General features: G+C 42.9%; 1 protein-coding gene across 1 annotated transcript in view; it reads right to left on the bottom strand.

Annotated features, from left to right (window-relative positions):
• LOC118382412 (adhesion G protein-coupled receptor E2-like) overlaps positions 1-11620 on the bottom strand; it is a 17131-nt gene extending 5511 nt beyond the window's left edge. Inside the window, exons 1-15 of the mRNA XM_052520009.1 lie at positions 11590-11620; positions 11458-11496; positions 10773-11150; positions 8719-8856; positions 8354-8503; positions 7960-8085; positions 7476-7619; positions 5476-5619; positions 5195-5341; positions 4244-4281; positions 2976-3056; positions 2391-2420; positions 1621-1804; positions 1299-1406; positions 913-1088 (exon numbers count right to left, since the gene is read on the bottom strand). Of these exons, the coding sequence (XP_052375969.1) occupies positions 913-1088; positions 1299-1406; positions 1621-1804; positions 2391-2420; positions 2976-3056; positions 4244-4281; positions 5195-5341; positions 5476-5619; positions 7476-7619; positions 7960-8085; positions 8354-8503; positions 8719-8856; positions 10773-11150; positions 11458-11496; positions 11590-11620 (1914 nt within the window). The remainder of the gene's footprint in view (positions 1-912; positions 1089-1298; positions 1407-1620; positions 1805-2390; positions 2421-2975; positions 3057-4243; positions 4282-5194; positions 5342-5475; positions 5620-7475; positions 7620-7959; positions 8086-8353; positions 8504-8718; positions 8857-10772; positions 11151-11457; positions 11497-11589) is intronic.
• Between the last annotated feature and the right edge of the window lie 2933 nt (positions 11621-14553).

Here is a 14553-nt window from a genome sequence, read left to right as displayed (position 1 = left end):
AGAGAGAGAGAGAGAGAGAGAGAGAGAGAGAGAGAGAGAGAGAGAGAGAGAGAGAGAGAGAGAGAGAGAGAGAGAGAGAGAGAGAGAGAGAGAGAGAGAGAGAGAGAGAGAGAGAGAGAGAGAGAGAGAGAGAGAGAGAGAGAGAGAGAGAGAGAGAGAGAGAGAGAGAGAGAGAGAGAGAGAGAGAGAGAGAGAGAGAGAGAGAGAGAGAGAGAGAGAGAGAGAGAGAGAGAGAGAGAGAGAGAGAGAGAGAGAGAGAGAGAGAGAGAGAGAGAGAGAGAGAGAGAGAGAGAGAGAGAGAGAGAGAGAGAGAGAGAGAGAGAGAGAGAGAGAGAGAGAGAGAGAGAGATAGAGAGAGAGAGAGAGAGAGAGAGAGAGAGAGAGAGAGAGAGAGAGAGAGAGAGAGAGAGAGAGAGAGAGAGAGAGAGAGAGAGAGAGAGAGAGAGAGAGAGAGAGAGAGAGAGAGAGAGAGAGAGAGAGAGAGAGAGAGAGAGAGAGAGAGAGAGAGAGAGAGAGAGAGAGAGAGAGAGAGAGAGAGAGAGAGAGAGAGAGAGAGAGAGAGAGAGAGAGAGAGAGAGAGAGAGAGAGAGAGAGAGAGAGAGAGAGAGAGAGAGAGAGAGAGAGAGAGAGAGAGAGAGAGAGAGAGAGAGAGAGAGAGAGAGAGAGAGAGAGAGAGAGAGAGAGAGAGAGAGAAAGAAGATGGGAGATGAACAGATTAAGGGAGAGTGAATAACCAGCACAGACCAGCAACATCAATGGCACTGTGTCCCCATTAACGAACAGCATCCAAAGATATAAGAGTAGTGGCTGCTGCAATCTGGTAAATGGTGTCACCATAACCAAGAATTGGCAGAACAGTTGACTGAACAGACAGACAGACAGACAGACAGACAGACAGACAGACAGACAGACCCTCTTGTGGCTCATGGTGAAGTTGACAGGCTCAGAGAGCTGGGTGTGGTTGATCTTGGGCAGTGTGGCGGTGATGACATCAGACAACATCTCTGTGTGGTTTTCTGTCTGCAAGAAGCTAGCACCCAGAAGGCTCTCCATCCCACTGACTGTCAGGAATACTGCTGATGCTGTACCTAGGGAAACAGAATAGGGGGCTGTCGTCAAATAACACTCAGAACCTTCATCATCATCATCACCAACAACACCATCATCATCGTCATCATCACCACCATCATCATCAATATCATTATCATCCGTATGATTCCCAATATAGTCATCGTCATGGTGATATTCTTCACTGTGATCTTAACCACCACTATGCTGCTGTGTCTGGTCTATCTCACCATTATTGTTTCTGGCCAGAGCCTTTAGGTTGATGTCCATGGTGTTTCCCCTGGCTGAGAGGGAAGAGGTGTCTGTACTGTTGGCCTCCATTACCTGCAGACTAATGTCTAACATACACATTTACAGTACAAGTATTATTTAATATGGGGAGAATGAGGGAGAGATTATGTGTGTGTGAGACAGTAATGTCTGACACAGATACCAGTTATACTTCAACTTTTACTGACAAGGAAATAAACTAAAGCAATACTGCATTACTGCAGGAGGGGGGAGATAGAAGGGGCTGTATGTAGGTCCAGACTGCATAATGGTTCTTCTTACCCAGCTCAGGTGTGTGTATGGTTTTGTTGACCCGGCCCTGAGAAGGGTCCACTAAGGCATTCGCCAGGAGCACTGAGATCTTCAGGACCACACTGCCAGACTCCCCGCCATCCTTTCCAGCCCCACTCCACCCCTGGCCTGTACTGGCCTGCTGCGCTGAGATGGTTCCCGCTCCTGACACCTTCTATGGAAATGGATAGATCGATCAAGTCGTGGAGGAATTCATTCATGAATGAGAACGGTTACATGCACACAATAAGGAGATTATTGTGGATAGTCAGGTTATTATAATAGTTTGTTTAAAACGTTTGCAGGCTTTGCAAGAAGAACGATTTCCCTTATAATCCTGTTTACACTGACACATCTGAGAACAGGCTACTTTTGATAAATGCCAGAAATCACCAATCCAAGAAAAAAATCTAACACGGTGACCATGTTATTTTTGAGAAGACTTTTTGATTCATAGTTCGGACATAAAAGTTTCTATGCGAAAAATATTTATAAGACGCATACAGTTTTTTGCGAACTCACTTCACTCGCGCATTAGATGGAAACGTGTGGTACCCGGTGCTGGCACATGCACAGATTAAATACATCGCTGGAACGCCGATGAAGATAAGCAGAACTCGGCCATAATCAGTTTAATATTGAATTCTTACGGTGCATGTAAAGTTACTCAATGATAAGCATACTGCCTTGACTAAGACAAACTAACTCTACTCCGATGATAATTATTTAAAACATGAGACAGAGTTGGAAGGGGGCATTACCAGGGCTGTCGATAGGCTGTTTGTCACTGACTGAGGAAAAAGGAAAATGGGAGAGAAAGAAGGGAGAGAGGAACGGGGGAGAGATACAATGACATTGGTTAGCATGTGGAGACATTAAACAGGACCCTCTGGGTAGGGAATAGAACTATGTACTGAAACCTGACCCATTTCCAAATGATCCACTAAGTGGCGCCAGAAATCAACGAACGAGCATGTCAGTGGCCGTTTGTCTCAAGCGTCTCAGAGTAAGAGTGTTGATTAAGGATCAGTTGAAACTTTAAGATCACACGAACAAAGTGATATGAACAGGGGGAACCTGATCCTGGATCAACACTCCTACTCTGGCAGATTTGATACATATGGCTCAAGATCTACAGAAGTGTTTAGAATAGATAGTAAGAGCTATGGGTTGTTAATTTGTATTTTTGTAAAACATTTATTTAACTAGGAAAGTTAGTTAAGAACAAATGTGTATTTACTATGATGGCCAAACCCTCCTCTAACCCAGACGACACTGGGCCAATTGTGCGCCACCCAGTTTCTGGACAGGACTTGTCTACCAGATGTAAAGGTTGCTATACTGACCCCCTCTGGTAGGACAATGTCAGGGTTCTCCATCAGCTGTTGGTTCATCTGGTTGAGGAAGTACATCTCCTTAGACTGGCCCTGCAGTGGGAACACAGATACAACATCAGCACAACATCAACACAACATTGGCACAACATCAGCACAACATTTACACAACGTCAGCACATCAACACAACATCAATACAACATCGGCACAACCACATGACAATGTTGTTACAACTTTGTCGTCAGTGATACTTTTCCTACATCTTCATCCGACAGGATCCATTTTAAAGCCCACCATACTGTATGGGTGGCACTGGCACAGAATCCATTCTAAAGCCCACCATACTGTATGGGTGGTACTGGCACAGGATCCATTCTAAAGCCCACCATACTGTATGGGTGGCACTGGCACAGGATCCATTCTAAAGCCCACCATACTGTATGGGTGGTACTGGCACAGGATCCATTCTAAAGCCCACCATACTGTATGGGTGGTACTGGCACAGGATCCATTCTAAAGCCCACCATACTGTATGGGTGGTACTGGCACAGGATCCATTCTAAAGCCCACCATACTGTATGGGTGGTACTGGCACAGGATCCATTTTAAAGCCCACCATACTGTATGGGTGGTACTGGCACAGGATCCATTCTAAAGCCCACCATACTGTATGGGTGGTACTGGCACAGGATCCATTTTAAAGCCCACCATACTGTATGGGTGGTACTGGCACAGGATCCATTCTAAAGCCCACCATACTGTATGGGTGGTACTGGCACAGGATCCATTCTAAAGCCCACCATACTGTATGGGTGGTACTGGCACAGGATCCATTCTAAAGCCCACCATACTGTATGGGTGGTACTGGCACAGGATCCATTCTAAAGCCCACCATACTGTATGGGTGGTACTGGCACAGGATCCATTTTAAAGCCCACCATACTGTATGGGTGGTACTGGCACAGGATCCATTCTAAAGCCCACCATACTGTATGGGTGGTACTGGCACAGGATCCATTCTAAAGCCCACCATACTGTATGGGTGGTACTGGCACAGGATCCATTCTAAAGCCCACCATACTGTATGGGTGGTACTGGCACAGGATCCATTCTAAAGCCCACCATACTGTATGGGTGGTACTGGCACAGGATCCATTCTAAAGCCCACCATACTGTATGGGTGGTACTGGCACAGGATCCATTCTAAAGCCCACCATACTGTATGGGTGGTACTGGCACAGGATCCATTCTAAAGAACTGTGTGTTTCCAACCACATACCTCTGGGGGAACTATGGCGGCTAGAACATCATCAACACCTGTGAGGGGGGATGGAGGAAAGGAGAGAGAGCGAGCGAGAGAGGGAGAGAGAGTGAGAAAGAGTGAGAGAGAGAGAGAGAGAGAGAGAGAGAGAGAGAGAGAGAGAGAGAGAGAGAGAGAGAGAGAGGAGAGAGAAAAGAGTGAGTGACACAGAGATAGAGAGTGAGAGAGAGAGGGAGAGAGAGTGAGAGAGAGAGAGAGAGTGAGTGAGTGAGTGAGTGAGTGAGAGAGAGAGAGAGAGAGAGAGAGAGAGAGAGAGAGAGAGAGAGAGGGAGAGAGAGAGAGAGAGAGGGAAACAGAGAGAGAGAGAGAGGAGAGAGAGAGAGAGAGAGAGAGAGGGAGAGAGCGAGAGAGGGAGAGAGAGTGAGAGAGAGAGAGAGAGAGGGAGAGAGAGAGAGAGAGAGAGAGAGAGAGAGAGAGAGAGAGAGAGAGAGAGAGGGAGAGAGTGAGAGAGAGAGAGAGAGAGAGAGAGAGAGAGAGGGAGAGAGAGAGAGAAAAGAGAGAGTGACACAGAGATAGAGAGTGAGAGAGAGAGAGCGAGAGAGAGAGAGAGGGAGAGAGAGTGAGAGAGAGGAGAGAGAGAGAGAGACAGGAGAGAGAGAGAGAGAGAGAGAGAGAGAGAGAGAGAGAGAGAGAGAGAGAGAGAGAGAGAGAGAGAGAGAGAGAGAGAGAGAGAAGAGAGAGTGACACAGAGATAGAGAGTGAGAGAGAGAGAGAGCGAGAGAGGGAGAGAGAGAGAGAGAAAAGAGAGAGTGACACAGAGAAAGAGAGTGAGAGAGAGAAAGATAAATAAAAAAGAGAGCGAAAGAGAGAAAATAATATATCAAGTTCCCATCAGACCTCAGAAGCATTTCACTACACTGGACTTCTTCTGTACATAAAATATTTCCAAACAATACAAGTATGACTCACTTTCACACACAGTGACGTCAGTTTCCCACAGTACTCCAGTGGAGGAGAAGTATCCTTCCACACAGGAACAGTGGAAGGTCCCTGGTGCATTGGTACACACAGAGTGGAGACCACATAGACCAGGGGTGTTAGCACACTCATCTATGTCTACAGGGAGAAACAAACACTGGGATATACACACATACAGTAACGGATACACATACAAAGATACACCACACATATACACACACACTTTTACATGCAAGCATACACGCGCACACTCAGTTAAGTATGTCACAGACCTAGGCATGGGTTTAAGGGGCTGGCTATGGCATCTGGGCTGGTGAGCAGGTAACCAAAGAGGCAGGTACAGCTGTGTGCTGCATAAGAGTTGGTACAGTTGGCATCGGGACCACACACGGTTTTGTTCAGACACTCATCAATGTCTGTAGGGTTCAAACCACAGATACAACTGATGAGAACAAGTTATTGTCTAGGTTATGTCCCAAATGGCACCCTATTCACTATATATATACACCCTGTATACATATGCACCCTAAATACACATTCACTATATACATACACCCTGTATACATATGCACCCTAAATACACATTCACTATATACATACACCCTGTATACATATGCACCCTAAATACACATTCACTATATACATACACCCTGAATACATATACACCCTAAATACACATTCACTATATACATACACCCTGAATACATATACACCCTAAATACACATTCACTATATACATACACCCTGTATACATATACACCCTAAATACACGTTCACTATGTACATACACCCTGTGTACATATACATACACCCCATATACACATTCACTATATACATACACCCTGTATACATATACACCCTAAATACACATTCACTATATACATACACCCTGTATACATATACACCCTAAATACACATTCACTATATACATACACCCTGTATACATATACACCCTAAATACACATTCACTATATACATACACCCTGTATACATATACACCCTAAATACACATTCACTATATACATACACCCTGTATACATATACACCCTAAATACACATTCACTATATACATACACCCTGTATACATATACACCCTAAATACACATTCACTATATACATACACCCTGTGTACATATACATACACCCCATATACACATTCACTATATACATACACCCTGTATACATATACACCCTAAATACACATTCACTATATACATACACCCTGAATACATATACACCCTAAATACACATTCACTATATACATACACCCTGAATACATATACACTCTAAATACACATTCACTATATACATACACCCTGTATACATATACACCCTAAATACACGTTCACTATGTACATACACCCTGTGTACATATACATGCACCCTATATACATATACATGCACCCCATATACACATTCACTATATACATACACCCTGTGTACATATACATACACCCCATATACACATTCACTATATACATACACCCTGTGTACATATACATACACCCCATATACACATTCACTATATACATACACCCTGTGTACATATACATACACCCCATATACACATTCACTATATACATACACCCTGTGTACATATACACCCTAAATACACATTCACTATATACATACACCCTGTATACATATACACCCTAAATACACATTCACTATATACATACACCCTGTATACATATACATACACCCCATATACACATTCACTATATACATACACCCTGTATACATATACACCCTATATACACATTCACTATATACATACACCCTGTATACATATACATACACCCCATATACACATTCACTATATACATACACCCTGTGTACATATACATACACCCCATATACACATTCACTATATACATACACCCTGTGTACATATACATACACCCCATATACACATTCACTATATACATACACCCTGTGTACATATACATACACCCCATATACACATTCACTATATACATACACCCTGTGTACATATACATACACCCCATATACACATTCACTATATACATACACCCTGTGTACATATACATACACCCCATATACACATTCACTATATACATACACCCTGTGTACATATACATACACCCCATATACACATTCACTATATACATACACCCTGTGTACACATACATACACCCCATATACACATTCACTATATACATAGGGAATAGGGTGCCATTTGGGATGTAAACCTAGTCAGTGCCCCATGATACAGTATGTTAACGACAACAGCAGTGAGACAACACAGTACCTATACAGGGGTTGGCCTTGCTGGGGTCTAGGACTGGGTTTGTGGGTGAGAAGCCTAGGAGACAGGTACAGTTGTGGGCTCCTGGTGTGTTGGTACAGACAGACTCCTGACCACAGATGGTTGAGTTGAAACACTCGTCAATATCTGTGGGGGTTCAATAGTTGAATAGTTCAGTTAGCATATTAGCATCTTACGACAGGGTGCCAGGCAGCATCCAGGTTGACAACATTATGGTCAGTAGTGTATGATATAGATAATAATACACTGTAACATAAAATGCTACCATGAGTTCTTCCACCTCTTTTAGGAAGCACTGTAAATCAGCGTAAGTTAGATGTAATGATGCAATACACATGACTGTTGTTATCCATTCAATATGTTCATGTTTTACCGGTCCCTATCTAGATAAATGGTTTATATGGAAATATTTAAAAGGTTTAGTCAGATTTATCACAGAAAGCTCGTGTTAGTGCTGTTCAGAGACCTTGGCAGTCGAAGGGTCCGTCAGGCTTGTATCCATTGTAACAGGTGCAGGTGTAATTTCCTGGTGTGTTTGTACATTTACCAAAACCACCACAAACCTTCTCAATCTCCACACACTCATTCACATCTGGGGGGACATAGATTTAATATGCCAATATTTACAAAGTTCCACAAATCAAAGCACACAAAACTAGACAGCGTTCAGCAATTTTATTTTCTGTTTAAAAAACATCTTGCTTACACAGCAGACAGCAGACAAATTCACACATATAGAGTCACAGAGTTAAAAACAGCAAGACATGCAAGTATGTCGTTCATAGCAGCCCTGAAATTCAGACTCTGATCTCATGTTATTGATATGATTGGTGCAGTAGATGTATGAATGGGAAACATACCTGTGCAGGGGTTGCGGGTTGGGTTGAGTGCCAAGGCTGGGTCTGAGGGTACAAACCCCTCAAGACAGCTACAGTTGTAGACTCCTGGTGAATTAGTACAGTTGGAATGTGGACCGCAGAGATTAGCGGTCTCCTCACACTCATTGATATCTGTTGGGGAGGGTTAGGACAGAGTTAGAGGCCATCTTCTACTAGTCAATTCAATGCAGCCCGCAGTGGATTGTTTTCTAAGAAATTTCTGTCCTTTAAATACATTTCTGCTAGTCCTGTTCGACAGACAGACAGACAGACAGACACGTAGGACTGTCTAAACTGATTTAACTGATAAAACCAGACAGCCCATTACATAGCTACTACGGCACTACCTTGGCAACCGTAGGATTCGTTTGTGGGTAGATGTTTTGGAGGTATCTTGTATCCAGAGACACATTGACAGCCTCCAGTTTTGGTTGTACTACACTCTGCAAGGGGACCGCAGGAGTCTGCCACACAGTTCCTATGGTCTGAACAGAGAGAACAGACACACAGTCTACTTTAACAGTCTACTATTTAGCTTGGAACAATGGGACACAAGAGCAGGTTCACTTCAAGTCAGATATAATGTCTCTGTGACCTTAACAGATTGACTGCTTCAAAAACAAGTAGCTTGCTTTCTGATTTACTACTCTTTTACTATACACCAATCCAGCAATTAAACTTCAGATAAAGTACATTTTAACAGCTCAATATACAGTGCCTTGCGAAAGTATTCGGCCCCCTTGAACTTTGCGACCTTTTGCCACATTTCAGGCTTCAAACAGATATAGATATAAAACTGTATTTTTTTGTGAAGAATCAACAACAAGTGGGACACAATCATGGAGTGGAACGACATTTATTGGATATTTCAAACTTTTTTAACAAATCAAAAACTGAAAAATTGGGCGTGCAAAATTATTCAGCCCCTTTACTTTCAGTGCAGCAAACTCTCTCCAGAAGTTCAGTGAGGATCTCTGAATGATCCAATGTTGACCTAAATGACTAATGATGATAAATACAAATACCTGTGTGTAATCAAGTCTCCGTATAAATGCACCTGCACTGTGATAGTCTCAGAGGTCCGTTAAAAGCGCAGAGAGCATCATGAAGAACAAGGAACACACCAGGCAGGTCCGAGAAAGCCGGATTTGGATACAAAAATATTTCCCAAGCTTTAAACATCCCAAGGAGCACTGTGCAAGCGATAATATTGAAATGGAAGGAGTATCAGACCACTGCAAATCTACCAAGGCCTGGCCGTCCCTCTAAACTTTCAGCTCATACAATGAGAAGACTGATCAGAGATGCAGCCAAGAGGCCCATGATCACTCTGGATGAACTGCAGAGATCTACAGCTGAGGTGGGAGACTCTGTCCATAGGACAACAATCAGTCGTATATTGCACGAATCTGGCCTTTATGGAAGAATGGCAAGAAGAAAGACATTTCTTAAAGATAACCATAAAAAGTGTTGTTTAAAGTTTGCCACAAGCCACCTCGGAGACACACCAAACATGTGGAAGAAGGTGCTCTGGTCAGATGTAACCAAAATTGAACTTTTTGGCAACAATGCAAAACGTTATGTTTGGCATAAAAGCAACACAGCTCATCACCCTGAACACAGCATCCCCACTGTCAAACATGGTGGTGGCAGCATAATGGTTTGGGCCTGCTTTTCTTCAGCAGGAACAGGGAAGATGGTTGAAATTGATGGGAAGATGGATGGAGCCAAATACAGGACCATTCTGGAAGAAAACCTGATGGAGTCTGCAAAAGACCTGAGACTGGAACGGAGATTTGTCTTCCAACAAGACAATGATCCAAAACATAAAGCAAAATCTACAATGGAATGGTTAAAAAATAAACATATCCTGGTGTTAGAATGGCCAAGTCAAAGTCCAGACCTGAATCCAATCGAGAATCTGTGGAAAAAACTGAAAACTGCTGTTCACAAATGCTCTCCATCCAACCTCACTGAGCTCGAGCTGTTTTGCAAGGAGGAATGGGAAAAATGTAATTCTCTTGATGTGCAAAACTGATAGAGACATACCCCAAGCGACTTACAGCTGTAATCGCAGCAAAAGTATTAACTTAAGGGGGCTGAATAATTTTGCACGCCCAATTTTTCAGTTTTTGATTTGTTAAAAAAGTTTGAAATATCCAATAAATGTCGTTCCACTTCATGATTGTGTCCCACTTGTTGTTGATTCTTCACAAAAAAAATACAGTTTTATATCTTTATGTTTGAAGCCTGAAATGTGGCAAAAGGTCGCAAAGTTCAAGGGGGCCGAATACTTTCGCATGGCACTGTACTTAAGAGCTAAATAGACAATAAAATGTGTTTGGGAGGAGTACTGTACAAGTCAAATAAAAAGCAGGGGATTTCTCAACTCGCTACTCACATGTCACATAACCCATGTAGTCGATTGGGTGGTTGTTCATCTGCCTGTACACATAGAATCCTCCAGAAGAGCAGTAGATCACTTGAATAGCTACATTGTAATTACAGCAGGAACCTACGTTTCCACACGCGTTGCCCGTAGTTGGAGTCTCAGACTCAGACTGAGGATGTGTAAAGGTCAGATGGATGGGATAATATACCCCGCTGTAATAGAGTGGAGCACATTGTGGAATGACGGTGTCCCCTCCGATCCCGACGTAGCGAACCCATATGTTTGTTCGCTGTATGTCGGTATTGATGGGGTAGCCGGGGATAGAGGAAGAGCTGAAGACATAGTTACGTCGAGGCTCATTCAGGGCCATGTAGCCATCACAGGAACCTGGGTGGAAGAAGAAGACAATAGAGCCCCAATGCCAGGGTTTAGCTATGGGCCCACTGTTCCATCATCAGGAGAAACTGGAAACATTGCCCTACGATGAGTTACTTCTGTACTGTTAAACCTCCTACCACATATCAGAACTCATAATCAAACCGATCACATAGAATACAAATAAGGACATGCAAGGGTTATTTAAAGAACTTCCCACAGAGCATAGACATCAATTCAACGTCTATTCCACATTGGTTAAATGTAATTTCATTGAAATGACGTGGGAACAATGTTGATTCAACCAGTGGGTACTTACCATTAGGATAAGAGGAAGTCCCAATGATGAACAGAGAACCTGAAAGGAAGGAGAAGACACAAAGTCAAGGGCAGACAGTAATACTAGATGGTGATCATTTGGGATAAAATACTGAAATATCAGTTCACTCACCCAGGAGTAGAGACAGAAAACAGTAGCTCATCCTGACAGATCCCTCTTCCAAGGCTGAATACATTGAATACCTTCACCCAGTCTAACCCATACGTGCATCCCAAGAGAAACATCTCAATTTGCACACCATCCAAACTCTGTTATCAGAAGGTTTGAGACTTATGCAAATGATCTGGTTTAGGTTTGGATACAAACCATCTTAAAAAAAACAAAGTGAGGGAGACGGTGGCTGAGGTCAGAAGCTACTCTTTCACTGATGGCAGGGAGGGGGAAGAGGGGGATGTCATCCATTTTGAGGCCTGCTCTGTGGTAAACGCTTAAGTAGCATAACACAGCCTCAGACAATTACAACAGGCAACTCAAATTGGCTTTGGAATTCAGAAGCCTAATAAGGATTATTGTCAGAGTCCTTTAAGGACAGTTGGTTTGGAGTCCGGCGCAGAGAGCAGAGGGTTCGAATAAATGTATATTTTATTACTGGAAAAAACGGTCACGCCAAAACTACAAGACGCATCAACTGACCGGCCCATACACAGGACCCAAAATGTCCGGAAAAATAAAATACCATCGAACACCCACAAACTAACAGAATAACAATCCCGCACAAACCTCGGCGGGCCTAACAGGCTTAAATAGACAAAAATCAAGAAACACAATAAGGAACAGGTGCAACTAATAAGACCAAACTAACAGAAAAGGAAAAAAGGGATCGGTGGCGGCTAGTAGACCGGCGAGCACCGTCCGAACAGGCAGGGGAGCCACCTTTTGTCACGCCTTGGTCTTAGTATTTTGTGTTTTCTTTAATTATTTGATCAGGCCAGGGTGTGACATGGGTTTATGTTATATTGTATGTTCGTATTGGGGTTTGTAGTATTTGGGATCGCGGCTGGTTAGGGGTGTTGTATAGGCTTGGCTGCCTGAGGCGGTTCTCAATCAGAGTCAGGTGATTCTCGTTGTCTCTGATTGGGAACCGTATTTAGGTAGCCTGGTTTCGCTTTGTATTTCGTGGGTGATTGTTCCTGTCTCTGTGTAGTTTCACCAGATAGGCTGTAATAGGTTTCACGTTCCGTTTGTTGTTTTGTATTTGTAGAAGTTATTTCATGTGTCACTTTCTTCATTAAAGTCATGAGTAACCACCACGCTGCATTTCGGTCCGACTCTCTTTCTACAAACGAAGAACTCCGTTACACCTTCGGTGGGAGTTGTGACAGTACCCCCCCCTGATTCTGTAAAGTGTAATTATAAATGTCCGTGTCCAGTTGCAGGTGGTTCTCCAAAAGTTTGAGAATATTCAGAAATACATTTAATCTGTTTTGTATCAAGTGAGAAATGCCTCTTGCATGTGTGTAGATCTTTGTTTTGGTAGCACTGTGGGATGCCCTGTAATCTACTTCTACACATGGCAGACGACCACATCGCATACAAACAACTAGTTCCTGCAAAGATGTTTGGAACTGTAAGATGTCTGGCTGCTAAAATGTCAAGGGAACTCCTCAGTTGGTGCAAAACATGGATTTCATATCTTTCTGAATCTTCTTGAGCTTTTGGAGAACAACCTGGGCACAGACATTTATCAGATACACTTTTTACAGAACCAGCAAAGAAGAAAGTATCGGCAAGAACAGATTAGTTGAATTTAACAATTTAATGAAGGATAGGAAAATTGCTTTTTACATTGCAGAACCAGTTTACTGGCTATAACTGAGGGGATTTGATTAAGCTGCCAAGGGTTGCACCGGGCTATGGCTCGTGACATGAACAGGCAAAAGAGGTGAGGGAGGAGCGGCCTTCTTAAATCTAACAGTAATCAGCGCTGCTCGGTAATCTGTGCTGCCAATATTGTGGACAAGGCTGCATGGTGCATCGTTCTGAAACAAACAACATGTCTTTTCCATAAAGTATATGTTTGAATTTGAAAACTACTTTTAGGCTACTTAGGAAGACAGATAAAGAAGATATGCGTTTTCATCACGAGAGCAAACACTTAGATGTGAAAACACTGAATCCTACTCCACGTGCTTAACCTACGCCACTTTTGTTTTGAGCACTTTTGGACTTTGCCGTCGGCCAGAATGGGGCAGCCGGCTCACGCCAGGGAGGCACCCTTGTTCCAAAAGGAATGCAATCACTTTTCACCCGGTGCAAACTCCACCCACCCGGGCAATCTTAATTTAATCCCTTCATTGTAATTTAGTAGGCTAATGGTATGATCCTGGACCGGGCCCTTTGAGGCCAATTTGTTGATTTGAGACTGCACTTGCCTTACCTGTGTCTGTTCAGCGATGCACAGGCTTCTTCTATTTGTGCTCAGTGTATCGTCAATGTAGTACATCTTCCAAGACTATTTGATTGACATGTTGAATTATATGGCGCCTTCACCATGAATCACTAAGACCCGTAGCTATAATCTAATAAATATTTGAGCCCTTCAACTTGCCTTGAATCTTGTTGAGTCTCTGTCGATATGACTGCTAAGGTCTTTCTACAGAATACTTCATTCAAGTTTTACAGAATACTTCATTCAAATTTGCAGCAAGATTAAAGAGGCGCTCATAAAAGATTAGTGCCTATCACAGGTTGTGTTTTAATTCCATTTGTCAAATAAAATCACAGATTCTCAAAGTTTTGGTTACCGTGAAAATCCCTTGCTTCCACTTAGACTCCCCTTGTAGGTTTCAGAAGTGTGTTTGCACATCAGGGCAGTGTTCTTTTAAACAAAGAAAGTCTGTAAACATTGCTGCTGAGCTTGAAGACAGACAGGGTTAGACCTTGATTTCTATCTCACCTGTTGACCAATGATGGTTCTCAGGGAACACACCTTAGTTCAGTAGGATGATATTGCATCCATTACAGCCTTGTTACCCAACTAATATTTCAACATGCAGTTAGTAATACCTATATTAAACTACCCAGACAGTTATACAAGTTATCACAGACATGTGAGAACAATTCAACATTCAGTTA

This window comes from Oncorhynchus keta, chromosome 5, assembly GCF_023373465.1.
Source record: "Oncorhynchus keta strain PuntledgeMale-10-30-2019 chromosome 5, Oket_V2, whole genome shotgun sequence".
Classification (NCBI taxonomy): domain Eukaryota; kingdom Metazoa; phylum Chordata; class Actinopteri; order Salmoniformes; family Salmonidae; genus Oncorhynchus; species Oncorhynchus keta.
This window is presented reverse-complemented; position numbering and strand designations above follow the sequence as displayed.